The sequence below is a fragment of the Carlito syrichta genome, unplaced genomic scaffold (assembly GCF_000164805.1).
Source record: "Carlito syrichta isolate Samal-C Ts95f unplaced genomic scaffold, Tarsius_syrichta-2.0.1 Scaffold89673, whole genome shotgun sequence".
Lineage (NCBI taxonomy): Eukaryota > Metazoa > Chordata > Mammalia > Primates > Tarsiidae > Carlito > Carlito syrichta.
Window position 1 is genome coordinate 1 of NW_007033769.1, and position 26,017 is coordinate 26,017.

The window sequence follows — 26,017 nt, forward strand, 5'->3', positions numbered from 1 at the left end:
GCCCTCGCGCCCTGCAGGTTCGTCCAGTCCAGCCAGCTGGCCAATCACATTCGCCACCACGACAACATCCGCCCTCACAAGTGCAGCGTGTGCAGCAAGGCCTTCGTGAACGTGGGTGACCTGTCCAAGCACATCATCATCCACACCGGTGAGCCTGTGCCCCTGCTCTCGTGCGGGGGGCCCCAGACCCCAGCCTTGGGTGTTGGTACTTGCTGCCGGTGGCCTCGATGGCAGTTCGGTTCAGACGAGGACCCCATTTTCTTGGAGCTTCTGGGGGCCACCCGGCGCACTTCCTGCTGGAAAAGTCAGGGCTGTTGGGCAAGCTGGAGGCGTTGAGGGCCTCCTGTCCCCACTCCTGCTCCCCTTCCCCCAAGGCAAGAGAGAGCTTTGTGTCCCCAGGAGAGAAACCTTACCTGTGTGACAAGTGTGGGCGTGGCTTCAACCGGGTGGACAACCTTCGCTCCCACGTGAAGACCGTGCACCAGGGCAAGGCAGGCATCAAGATCCTGGAGCCTGAGGAGGGTGGCGAGGTCAGCGTGGTTACCGTCGACGACATGGTCACACTGGCCACTGAGGCGCTGGCAGCAACAGCTGTCACTCAGCTCACAGGTGTGCAGCGGGCAGCAAGGGGCCATCACCTGCAGCTCGTGCCTCGGGGGGCCACAGGGCCGTGCCCGTGGCCTTTGCCTCAGGCCCTGCTACTCTGCCCACAGTGGTGCCAGTGGGGGCCGCAGTGACAGCAGATGAGACGGAAGTCCTGAAAGCCGAGATCAGCAAAGCCGTGAAGCAGGTGCAGGAAGAAGGTGAGAAGGGCCGTCCAGGGTAAGTGGTGGAGGACCCCAGGGTTCTTCCCACCCTGACCGCAGCCCCCACCTCCACAGACCCCAATACTCACATCCTGTACGCCTGCGACTCCTGTGGGGACAAGTTCCTGGACGCCAACAGCCTGGCTCAGCACGTGCGCATCCACACGGCCCAGGCACTGGTCATGTTCCAGACAGACGCAGACTTCTACCAGCAGTACGGGCCGGGCAGCACGTGGCCAGCTGGGCAGGTGCTGCAGGCTGGGGAACTGGTCTTTCGTCCTCGGGACGGGGCCGAGGGCCAGCCCGCACTGGCAGAGACCCCTCCCACAGCTCCCGAATGTCCGCCACCTGCCGAGTGAGCGGGTGGCCCTTCTCCTGACTGTTTATTTAAGGATGGATGGCACCCTGGAACTGGGAAGGGTAGTCCCGTTCTCTAGAGAGAATAAATTGGATTATTTTCTAATGCTGCCTATAGGTCCCTGTGGGGCGGGTGGGGAGCTAGCAGCCACGCCTGATGCCACAGAAGGGCTGCACCATCCAGGGACCAGCCTTCCTGGGAAAGCCAGGCTGTCCTTTCTGCCAGATGCACCCGGAACCCCAGGACCTGTCCAGAGCCAGGCCAGCTTTGTTCCGAGTTGGGGTTTGGGCGGCACACTCTGGCCAGAGACCACAGTGCTACGTGCCCCATCCCCTGGTTCGTTCTCATCTGGAGGCTGCTCGCCCATTCAACTTCAGGATCCAGCCTTCCCTCTGCCCCCGCAAGCACAGCTGCGACCCTGCTCCCCTGCTCAGGGGTGGGAAAAGGGCCAGGAGAGGCAGGCCGCAACTGCCCATGGGGGCCCAGGCAATCTGGAGAGAGCCTGGGCTGAAGGTCAGTGGCTTTGCTCCCTTGTCCCAGGCCCAGCAAGCCATTGCTCGGTTCTGATGGGCCTGGGGAAGCCGAACACCGCACTTGCTACACCAGTAACCCTAGCCCAAAGATGAAGGCCACGTCGGTGCCATCTCTCAGGAATGTTCACTTGCCCTGTGCCAGTGGAGTGTCTACCACCAGGCTGAGGTCCTGGAGGAACGGAAAGGGGCAGCCAGAAGCTTTGATGGGAAAGTGGGGGGTGGCGGAGCAGTTCTCTTCTGTTGGCAAGGAGCCAGAGTACGCCATCTTGCCCACCTCCACAGTTCGCCCCAGCGGTGATGCCATCTTCTTGTATCAGACGTGTAGGTTTATTTGCAGACGCCCTATTGGTATTGCCCACAAGGCCACCGACCTTGTAGTCCCCACCCCGACGCCACAGCCTGTGGTGGAGCCAGCTGCAGGGGGAGGCCTGCCCCCGTCCCCCTGCCTCCAGGCCAGGGGAGCCCAAGAAGCCCGGGCCACGCCCACTGCCTCGCAGGAGCCAGCCCGGCCACGCTGGCAGGAGGAGAAGGGCAACAGACGAGAGACCAAAGCTTGCAGAAGATGCTTCTGAGTTTGCACGGGGGTGGTTTTATTCTTGATCAAAAGCTGAAGTGCCTTCCACATCACCTAAGAACGCGTCAGGTTTGTAGATAATTTATACCACAACATTGAAGACGGTTCAGTTCAGTGTCTGTGACAAAAATCTCTTGTACAAGACAAAATAATCCTTGGGGAGGGTTAACTAAAAGGCAGAAAGGTCCCATTTGCAGACTTGGGGGAGCAAAAGTGGGATGAGGGTTGGCTGTTCCCATAAGCCGCCGACCCTTGGTCCTCCCACCTAAGTGACAGTCACGTTCACACCTGACAAGTGTTTTGTATTTTTTAATAAAGTTTGTAATCCAATGGACACACAAACAAAACTGCGCTGAGAAAAACAGTTTCATAAATTAATAAGTGTTAGGAAGTTGGGGAGAGGCCAAGGCAAGAGGAGGGGCTTCGCCAGTCCTTGTACAGGTGCCGTGTGACACTTCCACGTGGCGGGCGCGGAGCGCACGCTGTGTCGAAGCGCCCTTATACAAATGAGTGACAATACAAAGTCTGAGTATGAAAATAAGATTTTCTCTGAAAACACATTTTTGGCACAGATTAAAAAAAATGTATGTCAGGGGAATTTGATTTTTTCAGTCAGTATTATATATATTTATATATATTATATATTTATATATACACACATCCCAAGTTCTGCATATCCCACCAAGAAGGAGATCCTTCTGTTTGCTCTTTTTCAATTGTAAACTGTACATCCCGGTGAATCAAAGACAGTGGCAGCAGGAGAATTAAGAAAGGTGATGCATCCAAATGAGCACAGGGGGTAGGGAGGGAGAGACCAAAAGAAAAACCCAATGAAATGTTCCTTGACCCCAAGGTCTCAGCAGAAGTCCGAAGTCCTTCCTGCATTAGCCTCTGCGATGTGTGTTCACACACACCGAGACATCCAGAGTGTCACAGACTGTCTTCACTGGGCAAAAGTCCGAGTCACTAATTTAGTGCAGCAAAGGCAGTTGTGTTTCCTTGTTTCTTAAAAACAAAAAAACTCATTCCACTGCCCTGTTCCTTTTCTCCAAGAAGGAGAGAGAACCCCAGCCCCGTGTCTCCAGTCCGTTGGCCGGTGGTCTGTCCTTGGGCTACAGCGTCATGTAAACATACAAGGTAGCAGCACCACTGCCCAGAGGAAGTCTGTCCGACTGAGCCGGCGGGCAGGACAGTGAGAGGCCGGCCGTCTGGCAGTGGATCCGTCCCCTTCGACGGCTTCTTCCTCTGCTCGGCTGGGTTGTCTTGTTCATTTGGCTGCAGAGCCTCGGGGAAACACACCGAAGTGGCAGCAGCCGAGCGGCTCACACAGAGGCGATGACCATCATGAGGTGGGGGGAGATGCTAGAGATGCTGGCGAGGAGGTCGGGGGCCAGGCGGGACAGATGGCTCTCCGAGAACTCGCAGGGCGGGAAGATCTGCAGCACATAGGCAGGCTGCAGGCGGACGAGAGAGCAGAGTGGGACCCTTGCTGCCACATCGCCCACCCCTGCCTTTCCAGCGGGAGGCCCTGGGGAGGCCCAGCGCAGAGAGCCAGGTCCAGGCAGGCCCCGGCCAGCAGAGGTCTCCGCAACTTATGTCCCCCAGGGGATGCCTAGCAGATGTCAGAGAACCACTGGCACAAACCTCCTGGTCCTCCCCCATATCACCAAGCTCAAGGAGTGCCCTCTGCTCTCAGCGGTTCCCTGGGTTCTCTCCATGGCACCCCATGTTCTCGCTGACTTCCTCTGTCCAAAATGCCCTTTTGCCCACCTCAACTGGGAAGCTCCTGGACTGCTCTAGTTGGCACCAAATGAGCCAGCTGCCCCAGACCAGCCCCACCTGTGCATGCACATGCAGGAAGACACGGAAGGACACGGACAACCCACCTGATTGGAGCCAGGATTGGGAACATTGATGATTCCCGCTGCCTGCTTGGCCTGCAGGTAGGTGATGAAGGCAGCCTTGAGGGACTCGGTCTGGCTCACAACGTCCTCTTGGTCACGGCCACAGGGCAGAGCCAGCAGCAGACAGTAATCTGTTTCCACCTGTAGCAGAGGCCAATCATGATCCAGGGCCCCCAAGCCAAATGGCGGCCCACGTCCAACCCAGCATATCAAGAACACAAAACCCCCACTAGTAACAGTAGTTGGACGAAAAAACACTTGTTTCTGGATCTAGAGGTATTTCACACCCCTAAATAGAAACAGAATGTGCCTTTTACTGTCCACTTAAAGAATACCACTACTAGCTGGGCACAATGGCTCATGTCTGTTAAGACGCCTGGAAGACCTGAGGCATCTTGTTACTTGGTGGCTGTCTGGGCTGCCCAAGTTGAGAGGGTGGCTAGGGTGGCACAGGCTGGGCAGGCTGTGTGCACTTTGGGAGGCTGAAGTGAGAGGACTGCCTGAGTCAGGTTCCAGACCAGCCCGGGCAACTTGGCAAGACCTCCTCTCTACAATAAAGCAAAAAAATAGCCAGGTATGGTGGTGTGCGCCTGTAGTTCCAGGTACTTGGAAGGCTGAGGCAGAAGGATCGCCTGAGCCCAGAGCCCAGCAGCTCAAGGCTGTGGTAGCCAAGAGTGTGGCACTGCACTCCAGCCTGGGCAACAGAGTAAGATTCTGACTCAAAAACAAAACAAAACAGAACACAACAAAAAGGAATACCACTACTGAGTTCCAGGACAGGGCAGCGAGGACGACCCACGCCTTCCCCGTGGGTGTGTAGTTGCCCACCTGGGGTCCGAACCTTACCGTCATTCTTCGGGCAACCCCTTCCAGCTGTGAGGCCTCCAGCCGCATCCTCTGGGCGATCCTCAGGGGAGGGCCTCCTTCAGAGAGGGGCAGAGAGCGATGGGCCAGGACGTTGTTGCCAGAGACGAAGTGGAGCTGCACAGCAGCTGTGTCATTCTTGAGAGCCAGCAGGCCCTGCCACACGATGGGGTACTTCTGCACACGGGGAAACAGGCAGGAGGTGAGCTCAGGACTGGCAGCAGCTGCTGGCATCAGTCAACGTTAGCGCAGCAGACCTGGGGGCTGGGAGGGCAGCCCTACTGGTGCTTACCTTCAGAAGCTGAACCATATCCACAGGTCTCTGAGAGGTCACGTGTGGAGAGGAATCCTGCTTGGGGGCTGGCTGGGCCTCAGCGTGTGGCAGAGTCAGACCTGGTGGGGTGCTGGGGCCTGAGCTTGTGGGGACAAACAGCGGCTGCTTCGGGGCAGCCTGAGATGGAAGAGGGACCGGAAGGTCAGGCTTCATGGAGACAGACACAGGGGAGGGGTAGGACGTCGGGCCTGTTTCCACTTGTGCCCTCTGGATCTGGGCGTGGGTCTCAGGCGGCCTGTTTGCAGCTACAGCTGGGAGGCGAGGCTGCTCCACTCCTCCTGTCTGGGTCCCCTTTGCCTCCTGGGAGACCTGAGGCATCTTGCTGCTTGGTGGCTGGCCAGGCTGGCTGAGTTGAGAGGGTGGGCAGGGCGGCACAGGCTGGGCAGGCTGTGTGGACTGCAGGGGCTGGGTGGGCTGTGTGGACTGCGCAGGCTGAGCGGGCTGCAGGGGCTCACCTTCAGGAGGGCCCTGAGAGTGGGAAGGAAGGCACCAGGAGTCAGTCTGTGGCATGCAAGCCCTGCTCCCAACAAATGACCCAAAGGGCCACAGGGAAAGTCAGATGTGGGAACCTCCTGTAAGTCAAGCTCATGGGGCAGCCTGAATCAACAGTGCTATCCTCAGGGTTTGGGGTGGGGTCACCTATTATTTCCTCCCATCCCACCAAGGCTCCCCTCCCACATTCAGAGCTCTTCATGATATGATCTGACCCTTTCGCCCCAAGATTTAGGAAGTTCCTCTTTAAGCCCATGAAAAGGTCAACAGATTCTAGGGACTGACCAGTTCACTTGCACTCAACCACTATCGTGACCGAATGACCTGCTCTTTAGACACACCTCCGCTTAAAAGCCCGCTGAACCTCCCAAGCACGTGTCCAACAGATGGGGGAAGACACCCGACCTTCTCACCTGAGCAGGGGTCTTGGTCCGGGAAGGCAGGCCTACGGAGGAGGCAGCAGGAAACTGAGCGTGCGTGAGCTGAGCCGGGGTGTGGTAGGTGCGGATGTCACCGTACCGGTACTCCTGAAACAGCTCCCCGCTGGAGTGCACAATCTGCACCCCGTGGGTCACCACCACAGGTGGGGTCAGAGGCAGCCCCTGGAGCTGGTTGCTGGGGGTGACTGTGAGGATGCGGGCCTCGCCATGAGGGGCCGGGGCCGGGGCCGCTTTGCCATCTGTCATCTTGGCAGCCTCCTTCCCTGGCGGCTGAGGGGCCTTGCTGGCCGGCGGCACCTTCACCACTCCATCTGCTGCCCTGGGCTGCTCGCTGACGGCCGTCACATGGGGGTGCACCATGATCCTCACGTCACGCGGCACGGTGTACGGATGCAGCCGGTACTCGGACTGCATGACCAGCACCTCCGACTGCACAGGGGCTGCTGCTCGAGCTACGGGGAGGTGGTAATGCACTTCTTCCTCAGGAGGGTGCTGGGAGGCCAGCGCAGGCAGGCTGGCTGGGGCTGGCTGGGGGGTGCCAGCACGCTGGGGGGCCCGGACCTCTATTTGCTGGGGCTGCAGGGGGGCCCGAGGAGAGTGCAGTGTCTCTGGCCGGATGCTGTAGGTGATGCTGGGCAGTGTGGGTGTGTTCATCCTCACTTCGCCCTGGGACAGGTGGCTCAGGGACACAGTCTGAGTGATGCTGTGGGGTGGCATGATGACAGACTGCTCGGGGTGTAGGCTGGAGATGAACTGAGGCACCGGAATGCCCGCAGCCAGCATGACGGTGGCATTGGTGGAGAGTGCAGTGGACGCAGTGCTGCTGGGGTGGCTGGGCCTCGGGAAGGGGGATGGTGCAGGTCCGCTGGGCCGAGGAGAATGAGCGTCTGGCTTTGTGGCTGCCAGATGGGAGACAGTGCGATCTGACGGGGTGCTGGGGCCCGCGGTGACGTGGTTCACTTCTGCAGGCAGCTTGCTGGGTAGAGCAGGTGGGTGGTGAGGTGTGAGTGTGGACCCCAGGCTGGCTGGCTGGAGGACCTTGGTCTCGATTTTAAGAGTGACAGGGTCAGCAAGCTTCTTATTTGTGGTGACGATGCTGGGGGTGAGGACCAGCTGATTGTGAACCAGCACTGGGGGTGTGTTTATGCCCTGAGTGAGAACCTTCACTGTGCCACCCTGAGTGACAGGTGTGGAGACTGAGAGGTGAATGGGCTCAGGCTTCTCCAAGGACGGCCGGTCAGCCTTCACAGACGAAATCACAGGAGATGCGTTATACGTCTGGGCAGTCAGGACCAGCGTAGAATGGGTGGCCACGTTTGCATAGCCTGCAGGGGCTTGAGGGCCTTTGGGTGGAGGCTGTGAAGCTGTGACAGAATCAGGTTTGACCTGGGACTTGGACACCGACTGCTGAAACTCAATGTCCATCGCACTGGCTGGAGGGATCTGGCTGATTTTGGCACTGATCCGCTGGGGGCCTTCAGTCTTCTGCCCCGAGTAGCTCAGGAGCACAACCCCTTCTGACGTGTTCACTCGCAGCCCTGCCCCCGAGCCCGTGTCTGCTGGACGATCATCAATCACAGACATCGATCCTGCGTGGAACCGACTGTTTTCGTTAGTGCTTGATCTCTGTTTGCACTTTGCTGACGGTGCGATCACTGCTCCTGCCATGGTCACTGTGCCTGTTGTGGCTGTCACACCACCAGATGCAGCAGCAACCGCACCTGCTGTGACTGTCACTGCACTCGCAGTGGCATTCACTGCACCTGCAGCGGCATTGACTGTGCCTGCAGTGGGATTTACCACACCCGTGGCGGTGTTGACTGTGCCCACTGTGGCATTCACTGGAGTAGTGAGCACGTTCACTGGCCCTGTAAGGACGTTCACGGGCCCCTTTAGGACGTTCACAGGCCCAGCAGGGGTGCTCACCAAACCTTTCAGGGTGGCCACCGAGCCCTTCACAGGACCTTTCAGGGCATTCACTGGCACCAGGGAGACGTTCACCAGGCCAGTGAGGGCACTCACCAGGCCAGTCAGAGTTTGAGGAGCTGGTTTTGCCAGGGTTATCTTCTGTGAATTCTCCAGATCGATGCTGACAGGCATCCGGCTGATAACGGAAGTAATTTTGGGAGCAATGACTGGAGCCACTTTTTCCTTGTCTGCAGCTACAGGAACCTCTGAGGCTTGTATGTCAGTGGTGTTTGTTACCGGAGCTGCTGTTTTTTCTTCTAAAGACTTTTTAGGGTCAACTGGAGGGGGTGGTGCCTCATGTAAGCAAGGGGCGGCACTGACAGGCTCCGCAATGGCCGTGGTGACACTCGTGGAAGTGACACCTGTGGCAGACACGTACTTGGGGTCCATGAGAATCTTCCTCAGTGTGCTGGAGTTGGGGTCAACATCAGAGGCCTTTGTGTCTGGGGGAAGAGCTGGAGACTGGGTGGGCTGAGCCCGTGGTTCCTCCTGCCTTGTGATCCACTCTGTTACCTTAGGAGGAGGGCTCTGGTGTGGGATCCCCCCAGAGGTGACAGGGGGTGGGAGCTTTGCTACAGTTACAGAAGGCAGTGTGGGGGTGGGTATGCTTGAGTCACTGGGTGGGGTCACTGGGTCACTTTCAATGATTGAATGCACCTTGAACCTGGCTTGAGGTTCATCGTCCAATGGTGCTGGCTGAGGAGGAGGAGCAAGGTCCGGGGGCACGGACATCTTGGTTGGAGTCTTTTCTTCAACACTGCTTTCCTGGGACACATTCTCCATGGAGGGAGTTTTGCTTGGGTCAGACGTACATGACTGAGGAGAAGTCGACTGGGGTTTTTCACTCTGCTTTTCTTCCTGTGGAGTTTCAGGGGGCTGCACCGTCAACCCCTCACTTGCAGTAGCAGGACTCTTGCTTTGCGCGGGGTCAGCTTCGGGGACTGTGGTATCTGCGGGAGCCCCCGCCTTCTTGTTCATATTACGTTTGCGGCGTGAGCGGGTTGTCTTCTGGCGCCCTTTGTCTTTGCGAACAAGAGGGACTTCCACTCCTTTCGGCCCTTTGGCTTCCTGCACTGAGTGGGAGGTGTCGCTACCACTCCCCCTGGCTTCCTTGGTATCTGCTGAGCCTGCTGAGGAGTCAGGGGCATTGACCACTGGCCCAGAGGATTCTGTAGCAGCCTCGGTCTCCAGGATGCCAGACACAGCTTCGTCGGTCTCAGGCTCCATTCCTCCCTCTGGAGGCTGCAGGGCAGGGGCGTGGGGCTGGAGACCTGCCTGGGACTCTGCCGGGTAGGGTGGAGGTGCTGGGAAGTTTTCTGGCTCCCCAGGAATGTCATTGATGATGGAGCCAATGGCTGCAGCCAGTTCTGTTTCACTGGCTTGGTGTGCTGGCTTATCCCTGTCCTCTGCAGTGAGGCCTTCAGGGGTGTCTGCGGCAGCTGCCTTGTAGGCCGCAGAGGTTTCGGTGAGCTTGGCGATGTTCTGCACGGCCTGCTCCAGCTCCATCTGCTTGGCTAGCTGGGTGGCTTCTGGGGGCGGCCTAGAGGCAGACACATCCTCCTTGTCTGGCTCCTTGCCTGGACCAGCTGGGTCCTCTTGCAGCTGGGATGGTGCACCAGCCTCCTCTTGGGGACTTTCGCTTTTCTCGGGGGAGACCGCCACCACCCCAGCTTCCCTCTCCCCTGCCTGCCCCGCAGACCCCCTGGGACTGACATCAGCATCCACATTTTTCAGACTTGCAGATCTGTCTACTGCTGCCCTCGAGTTTCGAGATCTTCCTCTCTTTGATTTAGAGTTTTTTTCAGGGGCTGGTTTTTTCTCTACAACATCGACAGCGATGGTCTCAGGGGGATTTTTGTCTGCACTGGCTTCTTTTTGATCGCGTTTCTGTTCGCTCCCTGCCTCCTCCTCCCCAGCCTTGGCCTCTGTGGGACTCTCTCTCGTACCGACATGGGGGACCACCTCAGTGGCGGCTTCAGGACGTGCAGCATCAACCTTCGGTTCATTTTTCCCCTTCTTCCCCTGGGGGCCGCCACCAGCTGTAGTTTTTTGAGATCTAGGGGACCGCCATCCCTCAGCTGGCTTGAGTGTTTCTGTGGGTTCTCTGGCCTCATTCTCCTCCTCCTCGTCAGCTCGCCTGCGTGTCTTCGGAGGCCTTCCCCTCCGAGGGGTGGTGGGAACTGCTGCAGCCTCCTGAAGCTCTCGCTCCAGTCTCTTTCTGGTCACTCTTGGCTGCTCTACAGGCTCTTTGACTGGAGAGCGGTTCTCATGGTCACCCATGGTTGCATAAACACTCCTTACATTCCGGCGCCTCGTTCGGCTGAGAGGCAGACTTGGTTCGGGGTGTTCAGGGTCTGCAGCAGAGTTTTTAGAAGCAGTCCTTGTAATCTTCTCAGCTTCCATCTTTAATTCTAGAAGCTTCTGTGCTTCTCCCCGAGGAGAACTGGACCGCTTCAGTTTTTCCCGGTCTATCCTTTCACTCTTCCTTGTGACAGGCTTCTCCATAATACTTGCTGCAGCTGCCTGAACTGGGGTCTTAGAGCGCTTACTTTTGTTTGGCTTTTTATCCTTCACAGCCACGGGCAGATCAGCCTCTGGATCTTCAGAAGCCTGAGGCTGAACCTCAGGAGCAACTTCGGCTTTTGGATTTGCACGAGGCTCACCATGAGCAGCAGAGTCTGGCTTTTCGGCTTTTGGCTCATTGGCTTCCTCAGACTTCTGAGTCAGCTTTGAAGGTGGTTGGGTATTGTCAGGGTCTGGATCTGCACCGCTCTCTCCCTGGGAAAAGGAAGTCCCAGGTGTTGGAGGCTTGGCATCCAAGTAAGGCAGCTGGTCACCTGATGCGCTTTCTCCAACAACTGCTGGTGTCACGGCAGCATCTTTGTTAGTGTCCACTCCTGGGGGCAGGTCTGCTTGCTCGGGCTGTTCCACAGGGACAGGAGCCAGTTCAGATGCAGGCTTTGCTTCCTGCGAGATGACAGCCGGCTCCACAGTTTTGTCTTCTGTTACCAAAGGTGCCTCTACTGTCTTGTCACTAGTTGTCTTCTCGAGTGCTAGCAATGCTGATTCTGGAGTCACAGCTGTGGCAATAGGAGGCCCAACCGAAGGCGGAGTTTTCAGTTCTGACTCTTTATTCTCAGCAGATTCTGGGGTCTTGGGATGATGCTCTGCATCTTCCTGTTTCTCAGCCTCTTTGGGTTTCGGGTCCTTTTCTTTCTCTTTCTGTTGCATTCGTGTGAGCTCCATAAATCTGCTATGGAATAGAACTACTGGCTCTTGAACTAAGTCGGTCGTGCTATGCACTCCATCTGACGCCTGCCTCCCATGTAACCTACCAGAAATGAAGTCGGAGTCTTCATCTTTTTTCTCTAGGTGCTGCAATCGCCTGGAATCTTGCTCAAAGATGGAACTGTGCAAAAAGCGAGACGCAAACAACTCTTGCCGCTCCTGCTCTTCTTCCTTATGATCATCTTTTTTGTCACCCATTTTCCCTTCCGAATCGGTCCTAATTTTCTTCTTTTTCATGTACCAGGATGGAATAGGTCTTGGAGCAGAGTCAACCTTCTCTTTATCTTTGTTACTTCGGAAATTGGCAAATCGGGAGTCCCAGTCGAGAAAAGACCAATTTTCTTCTCGAGATGAAGAAAGGGACTTGGCCCTCTCAAGCAAAGCTTTCGTGTCGGGCGTGATTGTCTTATCCAATGCAAAAGAGTAAAATCTGTTCCTTTCTAAAGAACTCGAGAGTCTTTCATCTCGCTCACGTAGTTTGTCTTCTCTGTCTCTCAATAAAAAAGACAATCGAGAACTTTCATACAACGCAGAGGCTCTGGGTGAGTGGGATTTGTGTTCAGCATCTTCATCAGAATCGGAAGGCACCTCACCAGGTTCCAGATCCCGTACAGACCTTTTTCGAAGGCTGTCTCTCTTAATTATGCTATTCGGGAAACTCACCTCAAATCTGCTGACATCTTGTTTCAACTGAGCATCCCAACGGTTTAGTTCATCTTCAGAACTCAAGACAGATAGCTTTATTTTGGCCATATCTGCCATCTGTTCTCTCCTGCTAGAATCATAAGGATTAAATTTTAGAGATTCTTCCCTGACTGTTATATTAGAATAGGGGAGACCTTTTTCATCGACTTTAGGAGACCCTTTGGCTGACATTAGCCTAGGGGAGCCTATGGGATCCTCATCTTCATGGAAGGAACCATGTCGGATGCTGGGAGAACAACCAGTCCTTTCAGAATCTTCACTGATCTGGCGTGAACTTCTGTAATTCCTCTCTCTCTTGGTACAGATATCAAAATCAACATGATCCATCCTTTTCTTTTTGCTGGGAGGCGAATCATCAGTGACATCCTGAGGAGGTTTGCCTACCTCGTGAACGAGGCTACGTCTTTCATATTCATCTACATCTTTTTTAGGACTGCCAAATTTCTCAGACTTGGCTATCTCCATCTCCATCTGTTGTTTTCTACGACTCTGCTCCATTTGTTTTCGGTAACTCTGCGTGTGATCAATGTCAATGCCAATTTTTTCTTCAGTATTTACTGAATGTGATTTCTCTTGGCCTGATTTACGCTCAGGTGTTTCATCACGAAGACTGCAATAGTTCTTCCTACCATCCTCTTTCTCTGGTCCTTGATCATCTAACAGATGCAGTGGTTTAAGCTGTGGTTTTGAGGGAACAGACTTTTTTGATTGTATCTCTTGATTTTCCACAGATTCACCTACTGGTTCTCCCAGTCTTGCTTGCAGGTCTGAACTGGGCCTTGAGCCAGACCCTACAGAAATGCTGGCAAGCTCCTGACAGTCTTTGGGGCTGGCAACAGTATTAAGTCTGTCCAGTTTGATTTTTTTAGATTCTCTTTTAAGAATTTCTTTCCTCATAGGCTTTCTTTCCGACTCTCCTTCCCTCAGCAGAATGGCATCTCTAGACAACACATCAGGTTGCTTTTTTAAAAGCACTCGAGCTTCCTCTATCTCTGGACTACTTTTCTTAACCTCTGGTTTTTGTCTTTCTGCTTTCAAGTTGGAATCTGCAAAACGCCTTTTTCTTGCTTCCAGTTTTTCCAGCTCCACAGTATTGACCCCGTCAGTCGCTGGCTCAGCTCTGAGGTGCTTCCTGGCTTTCAGCCTGCCTTCCTTATCTACCACCTCGATGTGGCTTGAAAGTCCCTTTTCCTTCAGCACTTTCAGTCTAACGGACTCCAGTTTAGACAAGTCAGATTTTGCAGGCTCCGTTTGAGAGACCTGAAGTTTCTGGTCTAGGGCAGATGACTTGACAGTGTCGCTGTCAAGCTTGGCTTTCAGCTTTTCCACAGGAGTATGGTCGATGAGCTTTCCCTCTTTTTCTTTCACTCGAGTTAAAACCACACAAGGCATGAGTTGCAGGCGATTTTTTGCTATTCCTTCTTTGTCAGTTTTCTCTCTGCTCAGTTTATTAGAACTCCTTGGTTTTTCAGGGCTTTGTTCTCTCTCATTTTCTTGGTCAGTTTCTGAAGACTGAGAACTGGGGGAGTGAACTTTTCCTTTTCGTTTCTGCTTGTCACTTTTGTCCTTTTCCACTTTTTCCTTCCGTATCAAGCGTCTCTCTCTTTCCGCTCTCTCAGGATCAAAAGTTCGTTCTTTATCTGTCTTGTCATTTTTTGCATAGCGCTCCAAACGTGGCTTGTCAAGTTTCTCATATCTTGGAGGGGAGAGTGAGCTACAACTCCCGCTCCGGTCTGATGACCGGCTATAGAGCCTTCTCTCAGAATCACTCGGTAGCCTCTCTGACTGGGAGGGTGATGCTCCAGGACTCTGTGGGCGCCGTAAGTGAACCGGGCTCTGACTTCTTTCCACTGGCCTCCTCTCATGGTCTCTGTCTCGGTCGGACTCAAATCTTTCACGGTCTCTCTCACGTTCCCTTTGTCTGTAACTGTATTCCCGAATATCTTGCTCGTAAGGATCATTCCTATAATCCCTGTACTCTCGAGGGTCATCATAGTATCGTGATTCATAGTAGTCTCCTTGGTAAGTCTCCCACTCTGAATAAAACTCTCTCCCTCGAGCTGGGTAGTCCCTCCTGGAATCTTCAGGATATGTGCCTGGAGTTCGAACATTCTCATAATATGTACGATCTTGGTTATAGTCATAGGATCCCCTTCGTTCCTCTCTGCCAAAAAATTAACAAGATATTATTAGTTCTTTGGTTCCTTAGCAGTTATTCATTAGATTATATATAAGAAATCAGAAAGTCTTGTTTCTAAAAATCTTTGGGCTGGGTACAGTGGCTCATGCCTGTAATTCCAGCATTCTGGGAAGTCAAGGTGAGAGGATTGTCGGAGTCCATGAGTTCAAGATCAGCATGGGCAATACAGCGAGACCTTATCTCTACAAATAATCAAAAAATTAGCCAGTCATGGCTAATAGAAAATGATCCTTCAGATTCTTTTCTGACCAGTCATCTTGCAAATAAATGTTACTAGACATGTAATTAGGCACATGCTTGTAGTCCCAGCTACTTGGGAGGTTGAGGCAGAAGGATCGTCTGAGCCCCGCAGGTCAAGGCTGCAATAAGTGTGATCACGCCACTGTACTTCAGTCTGGGTGACAGAGTGAGACTCCAACTCAAAAATAAAAAATAAAAAATCTTTGACATTATTTAATCATTCGCTAAATGACTAAAATGCAGAGGGTGTCCAATACAGAAGCCACTAGCCATATGTGGCTACTAAGCACAGGCAGTTCCCAACATACAAAGGAATTCCATTCTGAGAGTGCATTTGTAAGTCCAATTTGTTTTAAGTCCAACAGAGTTAGCCTAAGTCCCTAACTTAGGTTAGGGACTGGTTACAGTACTGTATGTATTTAACAGGCTATACTGACACCTGGTGGAGAGAAATACATAAAAAAAAAATACAGGTGTGCATCATTAAAGTTCTTAACTTGAAGGTTCACATGTTGGGGGACTTACTGCACTTGCAATCTGGCTAGTCTAAATTAAGATGTGTGTGTAAAATATACACCAAATTTTGCAGACTTAGTTTTATTTTTTTATTTTATTTTATTTTGAGTTGGAGTCTCACTCTGTCGCCCAGACTGGAGTGCAGTGGCTGCTCCCAGCCACCGCAGCCTCAACCTGCTGGGCTCCGGCTATCCTTCACCTCAGCCTTCCAAGTAGCCAGAATTACAGGCATGCGCTACCATGCCCGGCTGATTTTTTTATTTATTGTAGAGATGAGGTCTCGCTGCCCAGGCAGGTCTCGAACCCACAGGTTCAGGCAATCCACTCACCTCAGCCTCCCAAAGGCGCAGACTTAGTTTTAAACAGAAAACTACAACAATGTATTTAGATTAGATATATGTTAAACTATTTTAGATATATTAAGTTAAATAAATTAATCAATTAATTTCACTCTTCCTTTTACTCTTTAATGTGACTATAGAAAATGTAAAAATCACACATGCATAACTTGCTTGACTTGTGTTATGTCTCCACTGGGCAGTGGTGGTGCAGCCCTTTCTAATACTTTCAGTAATTTAGGTGTGGTGACAAAGCAGGCACTAGCTATTGACTAGTGTCATATATTTGCATCCCTAAGTCTTTCATAAGTAATTTCCTACCTAAAGATATTCTTACCACAACTTAGGAAATACACTGTTTAGAAAGTCAGATAAAAATTTTAATGAAAATCTATGTGACCACCTATGTAACCTGTATCACACTCTATCTCAATTCACAATTTTAAGAAATACTGTGAGGGCTAGTTAAGTTCTCTGAGCTCAGTCTCTTCACTCATAAAATGATAACTTTTCCTCATAAAGCTCTTAAGAAGATTAAGATAACACCTGTAAAAATGTTCCTAGCATAACCCAGGGCATATTACTTGGCCCTCAGTAAATGTTACTTTCCGCAAAACTGCCAACTAAGAAATCAGAGATGACTGCAAGCACTGTGAGAGGACTCCTCCTGTTTGCCTATTTATTTATTTGAGGCAAGGTCTCACAGCCAAGGTCTCACCCAGGCTGGAGTGCAGGAGTGCAATCATAGCTCACTGCAGCCTCGAATCCTTAGCTTCACATGATCCTCCCGCTTCAACCTCCCAAAGTGCTGGGGTTACAGGCCTAAGCCATCGCACTTGGCTAACTCCTCTATTTTTTTTTTTTGAGTTGGAGTCTCACTCAGTCACCCAGACTGGAGTGCAGTGGCCACTTCCAGCCACCGCAGCCTCGACCTGCTGGGCTCCGGCGATCCTTCCGCCTCAGCCTTCCAAGTAGCTGGAACTACAGGCGCGCACTACCACGCCCGGCTATTTTTTTTTATTATTGTAGAGATGAGGTCTCACCTGCCCAGGTGGGTCTCGAACCCGCGGGCTCAGGCAATCACTCACCTCAGCCTCCCAAAGGCACGGGATTACAGGCTGAGCCACCGAGCCCGGCCAACTCCTCTATTTTTAAGAACTCATCACAGGTTATCTCTCACAGGGACTTGCCCAGGGCACTCAAAATAGAATTAAATTTACACAGAAGAACACATTATATAAAAATTAAATACATCTGTATCAGAGACCAGTTAATTTCTTCACTGGTTCATGCTCAGAAATTTTTGTTCTCTCAGGTAGCTATGGCTTCTTCATTCTAGACAATATTGCCAATAGTAGCTTATTAAAATATAACAAAACTAGAACTTAGGCCCCCTACAGGCACAGGGTTTATCTTCTTGGTCACAATTTCCCTACCTCTGTCACAATTTCCCTGTTTGGCTCACCGCAAGCAATCAATTGTTTGCTGAAAGAATAAACTTTACAAAACTATCTCATAACTGGTACCAGGTGATGTTCTAAACCCCTCTGAACAGCAAACAAAGAATCTAGACTGAACATTCAAACACTGGAAACATCAATAACATTTTAGTATATGTATTTATACTGAATTTTCTCAGTTCAAAGAGAATATTTTATATCTATGATATTTGATTTAATCAGATTCAAGGTGATCCTTCTATAGCTCCAGAGGAATCAGATTCTTTATTGACCAGCCATCTTGCAAATAAATGTTACTAGGCATGAAATGAGGCTAACTTAACTAGCTTATTACCACCATAAATATACACTCTAAAGAAGTATTATTTTTCTATATAAAGGTAAACACATTATATACTTTCTAATATTACAAAGTGAATAAGACATCTAGACTGGTCATTAGTTTACTGACCATATTAATAGCCAGTATCAAAGATATTTTTAAAATTAAGCAAACTAAAATTATACTTCAAAATATGGGGGGAAAGTTGTAGAGCTATATGTATAAATGTCTGTGCTAGAGCACTGTGCAGTTTAAATACTTCTTTTGCTGGTCCCCAAGACTACAAAAAGAAAGGAGCAGTTCTGCCCTTAAAGAACTCAACAACTTACGCAGGGAAAACACAACTGAGCACTTGGACCATGTACAGGGACACTGAGGAACTGCAAAAGGTCAAGTGAAAGACCAAGTTTGTTCACATAACTGTACAATATCCAAACGACCATAAGTAAATGAAAAAGTCACCCAAGTCATTCTGTGCCCCTGTAAACTCATCTTGAGAATCACCTGGATAAAGTGCAGGCTTAAGGCACGAACAGCTAGGAACCCGGGGTTTACTCCCTGTCCAACAACCCCTTAATAGCCTGTAACCTTATCAGCAAAAGTTATTTGATCCTTGGTTCCTTCCATAAAGCAGGGTAACAGTGACAGCCCTACCTGACATAGTATTTGAGGGATCAAATGAAATACTATTTTGTGCCTGTAATCCCAGCATTTCGAGAGGCCAAGGCAAGAGGACTGCCTGAGCTGAGGTGTTCGAGACCAGCCTGGGCAACTTGATGAGACCTCATCTATACAATATATCAAAAAATTAGCCAGGCCGGGCTCGGTGGCTCAGCCTATAATCCCGCGCCTTTGGGAGGCTGAGGTGAGTGGATTGCCTGAGCCCGCGGGTTCGAGACCCGCCTGGGCAGCGAGACCTCATCTCTACAATAAATCAAAAAATCAGCCGGGCGTGGTAGCGCATGCCTGTAATTCCGGCTACTTGGAAGGCTGAGGTGGAAGGATCGCCTGAGTCCAGCAGGTTGATGCTGGGGTGACCATGAGCATGCCACTGCACTTCAGCCTGCTGACTCAAAAAAAAAGAAATACTGCTTGTAAATGGGAAAACCCTGTGCAAAGACAGTTATCGTTTGCATTCCTGGGCTGAATTATCATTAGCGTTACAATGTTTTTCACTCATGCAACAACTATGCAGCAGTACAACTTACTTCTACTCTCTGGAAAAGGCAAAGATCCTCAGGCTCTACTGCAAGGAAAGCACCCCATAGGCACTGCCAGCTGAAGCCAAATGGGGCAAACCTGAGCTACAGTCAAGCCCTACACCCTCCTGCTTCCTACATTAGGAGATAAACCATTTGACAGGGATAAACCACCATGAGAAAGAACCAAAGAAAAAAGCAGAGCCAGATCATCACTAAAATGAGTGAATTTTAAGTAGAATTAATGCCCAGACTACATTACCCGACTCTCACAAGACACTGCTCTTTCAAAAATATTTAATGTACACAAAGGATTTTAATGGATTTTTTTTTATGTCTTAAGTGCAATTAGGCCTCCAACACACTTTCCACTCATTTATGGGTAAGAATTCCTATAAGCACTTAATGTATTAACAATGACTTCAAATTGCCACTTGGGGAGCCAGGATCGTGAACATTTTTCCTCTCCCAACAGACACATACATTCTCTTGCATGTGTACACACAATCTCATGCTGACTCTTCCTCTCTTTCTTACACTCGCACACAACTGAGTTAGAAGAGCCTATCAAGTCTGACTTTCTAGCTAGAAGACTGCTGATTTCTTATCTTTTGTGATTTGGATTCTGATCTATTAATGAGAAACCATCAAAACCTTAGAAGTTTGAGCTTTTGGCAGTGGGGGTGGGGGACAAATTTCATTTAAAAAGCACCAAGTATAGGCCAGGTGTTGTGGCTCATGCCTATAATCCAAGCACTTTGGGAGGCTGAGGTGAGAGGGGACTGTCTGAAGCCCATGGGTTCAAGATCAGCCTGGGCAACTTGGCGAAACCTCATCTCTATAATAAATCAAAAAATGGCTGGGCGCAGTGGCACATGCCTGGCATTCCAGCTACTTGGAAGGCTGAGGTGGAAGGATCGCCAGAGCCCAGCAGGTTGAAGCTATGGAGGCCATGAGTGTGACACTGCACTCCAGCCTGGGTGACAGAGTGAGAATCCAACTCAAAAAAAAAAAAAAAAAAAAGCGCCAAGTATTAAGTGACTATTGTATAATGTTCCACTAAGAAATGACTCACAGAGCCAGGCATGGTGGCTCACACCTATGATTCCAGCACCTTGGGGGGCAGAGGCAAGAGGATTGCCTGAGTCCAGGGGTTCGAGACCAGCCTGGACAAGTTGGCAAGACCTTGCCTCTGCAATTAAAAATAAAAAAATTAGCCAGGCATGGTGATGCATGCCTGCAGTTCCAGCTACTTGGAAGGCTGAGGTGGAGGATCACCTGAGCCCAACAGGTTGAGGCTGCGGTAGCCATGAGCGTGCCACTTCACTTCAGCCTGGGTGACAGTGAGACTCCAACTCAAAAAAAAAAAAAAAAAGAAGAAGAAATAAATAAGTCATAGAGATATATGCTTCCTATGATATTAAAAAAAAATGAAATGGCAAGAAGGATTTTCTGGCATGACTCTGGTTTGGTGCACTCTTATCATAGAGCCCTCTTCATATTTGAACTTCAGTTCTGAAGGCATTTTTCACACAAAGTCTTTGTCTGACACATAGGTACAGGGTGGAGACCTAGTGGTCACATTCCAGGAGACTTAGTCAGACGCATGTCTGGACAAACAGCTTGATCATATGGTTCAAGTTTCCATTTTTAAATGTAATCTATTTAAGAACCTAGTGGCACTACCTTAAGATGCTTTGATATATTCCATCGATTCAGCAGACAAAATATTAAATACCGCACTATCATGAATGACAGTATTAACAAGGGGAAATCAGGTTTGCCTTTCACATTGCCAAAGTCACCAGTTTCTATATGCTTTGGTTTATTGGTTCACAAAGAAAACGATTCAATTCTTTTTTTTTTTTTTTGAGTCAGAGTCTCACTCTGTGGCCCAGGCTGGAGTGCAGTGGCACGCTCATTGCATGGCAGCCTCGATCTGTTGAGTTCAGGCGATCCTTCCACTTCACCCTTCCAAGTAGCGGGAACTACAGGTATGCACCAACATGCCCGGCTAATTTTTTGATTTATGTAAAGACAAGATCTTGCCATGTTGCCCAGGCTGGTCTTGAACCCCTGGGTTCAGGCAATCCTCTCACCTCAGCCTCCCAAAGTGCTGGGATTAAAGGCATGAGCCACCATGCCCGGTAAAAGATTCAAATTTAAAATAAAGTTCTAGCTGGGCATGGTGGCACATGCCTGTGGTTCCAGCTACTTGGAAGGCTGAGGCAGAAGGATCATCTGAGCCCAGCAGGAAGTTTTTGTTTGGTTTTGCTTTTAGTTAAATGCATGAGCAATGTCTGGTGATAACCTGAATGTTGTCATTGCTAAATGTGTAAGGCATTTAATAGTTTATAATGCATTCTAACATATATTAACACATTTAATTTAAAACTGTAAGGCAGGATGATTTGTATTTATAGTTAATGGTACAAAAAGTTATAAGCTGGCAAAACAGTAGAAACTCTTTCAAACTGTAAGAGCATTCAGTGAGAAATCTAAACAGTGTTGCCCCAAATCTGTATGAACCACATGAAAATTGGATTCATAAAAACAAGCCTGTTTTTCTGTATGAGGTAATAAAAGAAATCTAATCCCACCTGAAGTTTACGTATTAAAACTCAAGCTACACCAATACATTTAAAATACATACCTTCTTTCTATTAACATTTCATAAAAGTCTCTGATATCTTGACCAGATTTCTCCATGCAGTGATAAAATGCCAGCTGACTTTCCCTGTTTGCAAAATCCACCTTAAAAAAAAAAACATGGCAGGTGTTTGATGCAAGTTTCAAATTTTAATGATGAAATTTGAAAATTCTTCACAACATAGCAGTTTTGGACAAATTTCAGGAAAGAACATTCTATCTCAATTAAGTGAAATAGTACTCATAACTGAAATTATACTTTGCTAACCTAAAATATCTGAAATTTTACCCCAATCTTGAAAAGAGAATGAAATTTCAAGCTTCAGACTCAATTCTACAGAATTTAAAAAAGCAAAATAGGAAACTGAAACAGCAATTAAATAATCAGATCAACTAACTCCAGTAATATCCACTGTGCATGAATTTGTTGGAACTACAGTCAGAACATAAAACAAAATATGGGAGAACATTTAAACTTGACTCACAGATGGGACTCAAAGTCACTAAAACATATGATATCCAACAACTGTCACTATTTTATCATTCTATTTTTTTTTTTTTTTTTTTTGAGTTGGAGTCTCACTCTGTCACCCAGACTGGAGTGCAGTGGCCGGGAGCTCGACCTGCTGGGCTCCGGCGATCCCTCCGTCTCAGCCTTCCAAGTAGCTGGAACTACAGGCGTGCGCTACCACACCCGGCTGATTTTTTATTTATTGTAGAGATGAGGTCTCGCCAAATTGCCCAGGCGGGTCTCAAATCCGCGGGCTCAGGCAATCCACTCACCTCGGCCTCCCAAAGGCGCGGGATTACAGGCTGAGGCACCGAGCCCGGCTAGTTACTCATTCTTTAGGAGAGGAGGAAAGAAGAGGAAGGCAGGATCATTCAGGAAGTTGAACTGCTACTTTGAGGTCCTGCGTTTGCAGACACTAACAGGTGACTGTGGGTGTGCCTGTGAGCATCAGGTACCAAGCGCATTGGGAGGCACACTTCTTTGAATGAGCAGAATTTTAGGGAAGGATCTAAGGCTAATGGTGCATATTGTTGTTCTTTTTGTTTTGTTTTTAAGTTGAAGTCTCACTCTGTCACCCAGGCTGGAGTGCAGTGGTACGCTCATGGCCACCGCAGCCTTGACCTGCTGGGCTCAGGCGATCCCTCCACCTCAGCCTTCCAAGTAGCTGGAACTACAGGCGAGGTTAATGGTTTAAAAAGACCAAGTGCCCACAGGTAGCTGAGCACAAAAAGCATAATATTCCCCTTAAACACTGAGGACATAAAATATATGTCCTATGAACGAACCACTTCCCCTGCTGGAAACTGACAAACACCACTTATTAAGGGGGTAAGGTTTGAATGTGATTTTGTTTTACTTCTGTTTAAAGTCATTCTGCACACCTTAATTTTATTACCACCGATTTTCCTCCCCTTGGTCTCTTTTACAGCTGCTTGTGCATATTCAATTTCATTGTAGAGAACCAGGGCCATGCCTTTTAAGCGGTCAAACACCACCTGTAAAAAAACAAAACAAAAAACCAGTAAGAGCCTCATCTACTGGACTTAGTGTCAATCCCATCAAAATCCTAAGTCACAAGGACCCTGCCAAAAGAAAAAATATTTTTATATACTATTTTATTCTAGAAAAATTTCAAACTTTTTCTGATTATGCACTTTGTAACAAGCACAAAACATGCAGGGACTGTTTAAAAGTGCTGATATTGTGGCTTGAGGTATATCATGCCTTTATTTTGTTTTTCTGTATTTTACTTTGTTTTCCATGTTGATTACCATATTGTATTTAAGTAAAGCATTCTTCTTGTCTTGTCTCGAAAGAAAAAAAACCAACACCCCTGAAAGGGAGAAAAAAATTTAAAGAATACCGAATCAACAAAGAATTTCAATGAATTTTGGTTATGAGTAACACTACTATCTACTAAAAAGCTGCTGCATTTTTATTTATCCAGGCAATCTTTAAGTAAATGTGTATTTCTCTGAACAACACAAAAGTTACATTTAAAGAAACGTCAAAGTTTTGCAACATACCCACCACAGAGGGGTTAAAGATGTACCTACACACAATAGAACTGGCTTCAAAGTCCCTTTTCCTGTTGTTTGTGGGTGTGTTACATAACAAACACTGGTTAGATGAAAGTCTGGTGTGTGAACCTCCCTTCAAAATTATCGTTCTTAAAAAGTCTAATTATATACTTAGTGTAAATATGAATAATTATATAATGAAACTGTGTAATTTTAGTGTGATAAAATTATTAAAATTCCTAAGAAGCATTCACCTCAGCTAGTTCAAAATAGTTTTTCAAAATACTCACATTTTAAGCTAACAGATGCAAATGCAATTATAGACCAAATTTTATCAAAGAGAATTTTAATGTGTGACTTATTAAAGAAAAGATAAAGCCAATGCTAGGAACTGGGACTAAAAGGTTAGAATATCAAGAAAAATCAGAGGTAGTTTAAACCACACACCAAAACCTCCCACCTACCTTTACTACAGGCCCATATCGGCAGAAATGTCGTGTTAAATACTGATCCGACACGTTTGAAGAAAGCCCATCTAACCATACGCAGTTTGTAGGCATGCTCTTTCCAAAACCCAACTGAATATAAAAGGCAAAATCTCTATTAGTAAAGTTCACAATTACTATTCAACTACAGAATTCTAAGAAAATGAGTTTTCTATAGGAATCTTATCAGATCAACATCTCAAGGGGGAACTATCTGGTTAAAATCAAACAGAAATTTCCAAAAGCAATCCTGTCTGGTTAGTCAAGTGTTAATTCAGATTACAGTATAATAAGACAGGGGTGTAAAGACAAATATCACCTTTATGGTTATCAAACTGTCTTAATACTTAAATAATCAAACATGTGCACAAAAAACTCCAAAACTTAAAAAACAAAGATACCAAAAAAAAACAAAAATAACAGCACAATAATTTATACAAATGTATTTACCTTGAGGCGATTATTTCCAAGGTATTCCCCATCCATCTTCTTAATAGCTTTACAAACACTGGCAATATCACAATATTGCAAGAATGCATACTGAGGGACTCCATTTACTTTCTTAATATCAATATCCTGAAAAAGCAATAAGAAAATAAATCAGAATAAACCAAATTCATATAGGGCGTTTACTTCTCAAAAAAGTCACATTCCAGGCAGGGTGCAGTGACTCATGCCTGAAATCCCAGAACTTTGGGAAGCTGAGGTGGAAGGACTGCTTGAGCTCAGAAGTTTGAGATCAGCATGGACAACACAGTGAGACCTTGTCTCTACAAAAAAAAATCAAATAAAAAAATGTGGTACACATATACAATGGACAATTACACAGTCATAAAGAAGGACAAAATTATGAACTTCGCAGTAACTGCGATGGACTTAGAGCCTATAATACTGAGTGATCTACCACAGAAATAAAGAACTGAGTATCTCATGTTCTCACTCATAAGTGGACCTTTAACAACTATCATTATACTATGAAAGAAAGGGATTGGCAGTAGTGGGAAACTGCCAGGGGAGGGCGGGGGTGGAACTGGCAGTAGTGGGAAACTGCCGGGGAGGGAGACCACACCTTATTAACAAAAATGTTCATACGTAATGAACATTTTGCATACCTAACCCTGAATTGTACCCCAAATATTTAAAAGAAAAAAAAATCAAATAATCAGCCAAGTGTGGTATTGTGCACCTACAGTCCCAGTGACTCAGGTGGCTGAGAAGGGAGGATCTCTTGAATCCAAGTTTGAGGCTGTGGTGAGCTCTGATTGTGCCACTGCACTTCCAACCTGGACCATGGACTGAGACCCCAATTATGAAAAATAAAAAAGTAACATTCCCAGTAATAATTTTCTTAGTTAAAATTGTCCATCTTTCAGCCTAGGCAACACAGCAAGACCTCATCTCTACAAAAAAATTTTAAAAATTAGCCAGACCTGGTGGCACATGCCTACATTCCCAGCTACTCAGGAGACTGAGGCAGGAGAATCATTTGAACCCAGGAGTTGGAGGCTGTGATGAGCAGTAATCATGCCACTGTACTTCAGCCTGGACAACAGAGTGAGATCCCAACTCAAAAAAAAAAAGTACATCTTAATACAACTGTAAATTAGTAGTTTAAATGTTGCACAACACAGCATTTATAGTCACAAACCATGAAATCCTTCCCATGTGAAAGCTCTTTGCAGAAGAGCAACAGTATTGCAACTCAAAATTCAAAATGTAAAATCCACAATAATAGTGTTAAGATAAAGTTTTTTTGTTTGTTTGTTTGTTTTTGAGTTGGAGTTTCACTCCAACGCCCAGACTGGAGTGCAGTGGCCCCGACCTGCCGGGCTCCGGCGATCCTTCCGCCTCAGCCTTCCGAGTAGCCGGAATTACAGGCGCGGGCTACCACGCCCAGCTGATTTTTGATTTGTTGTAGAGATGAGGTCTCGCCAAGTTACCCAGGCAGGTCTCGAACCCGCGGGCTCAGGCAATCCACCCACCTTGGCCTCCCAAAGCATGGGATTACAGGCTGAGCCACTGAGCCCGGCCAAAATAAAGTTATGGTAATAAAAAAGGTAGCCCATTTAATGAAATCCTAAGAAATAATTCCATTTTATAATATCTTAAATCCTTACTAAAGACCAGGCCATTTAAAATATAATACCTGGCCGGGCTCCGTGGCTCAGCCTGTAATCCCGCACTTTGGGAGGCCGAGGTGAGTGAATGGTCTGAGCCCGCGGGTTCAAGACCCGCCTGGGCAACTTGGTGAGCCCTCATCTCTACAATAAATCAAAAATTAGCCAAGCATGGTAGTGCGCGCCTGTAGTTC

General features: G+C 48.6%; 2 protein-coding genes across 2 annotated transcripts in view; one reads left to right on the top strand and one right to left on the bottom strand.

Annotated features, from left to right (window-relative positions):
- Positions 1-11: 11 nt before the first annotated feature.
- LOC103260413 (zinc finger and BTB domain-containing protein 17) lies at positions 12-1,269 on the top strand. The gene is made up of 4 exons (XM_008058067.2): positions 12-148; positions 400-609; positions 714-803; positions 882-1,269. The coding sequence occupies exons 2-4, from the start codon at positions 555-557 to the stop codon at positions 1,163-1,165; spliced, it is 429 nt and encodes a 142-aa protein (XP_008056258.2). The 5' UTR covers positions 12-148; positions 400-554; the 3' UTR covers positions 1,166-1,269.
- Positions 1,270-2,564: 1,295 nt separating this feature from the next.
- The window catches only part of SPEN (spen family transcriptional repressor), a gene marked incomplete at its 5' end in the record, with an annotated part of 35,443 nt that continues 11,990 nt past the window's right edge, over positions 2,565-26,017 (bottom strand). The window contains 9 exons of the mRNA XM_008058072.2: positions 2,565-3,725; positions 4,158-4,316; positions 5,022-5,216; positions 5,332-5,841; positions 6,279-14,430; positions 21,195-21,295; positions 22,583-22,696; positions 23,686-23,799; positions 24,157-24,282. Coding sequence (XP_008056263.2) covers positions 3,594-3,725; positions 4,158-4,316; positions 5,022-5,216; positions 5,332-5,841; positions 6,279-14,430; positions 21,195-21,295; positions 22,583-22,696; positions 23,686-23,799; positions 24,157-24,282 — 9,603 coding nt within the window. The remainder of the gene's footprint in view (positions 3,726-4,157; positions 4,317-5,021; positions 5,217-5,331; positions 5,842-6,278; positions 14,431-21,194; positions 21,296-22,582; positions 22,697-23,685; positions 23,800-24,156; positions 24,283-26,017) is intronic.

Coding starts and splice junctions, on each gene's coding strand:
- LOC103260413 (XM_008058067.2), top strand. CDS start 555: ATGGTCACACTGGCCACTGAGGCGCTGGCAGCAACAGCTGTCACTCAG. Junction 610..713: donor AGCTGTCACTCAGCTCACAG/GTGTGCAGCGGG, acceptor CTCTGCCCACAG/TGGTGCCAGTGGGGGCCGCA. Junction 804..881: donor GAAGCAGGTGCAGGAAGAAG/GTGAGAAGGGCC, acceptor CCACCTCCACAG/ACCCCAATACTCACATCCTG.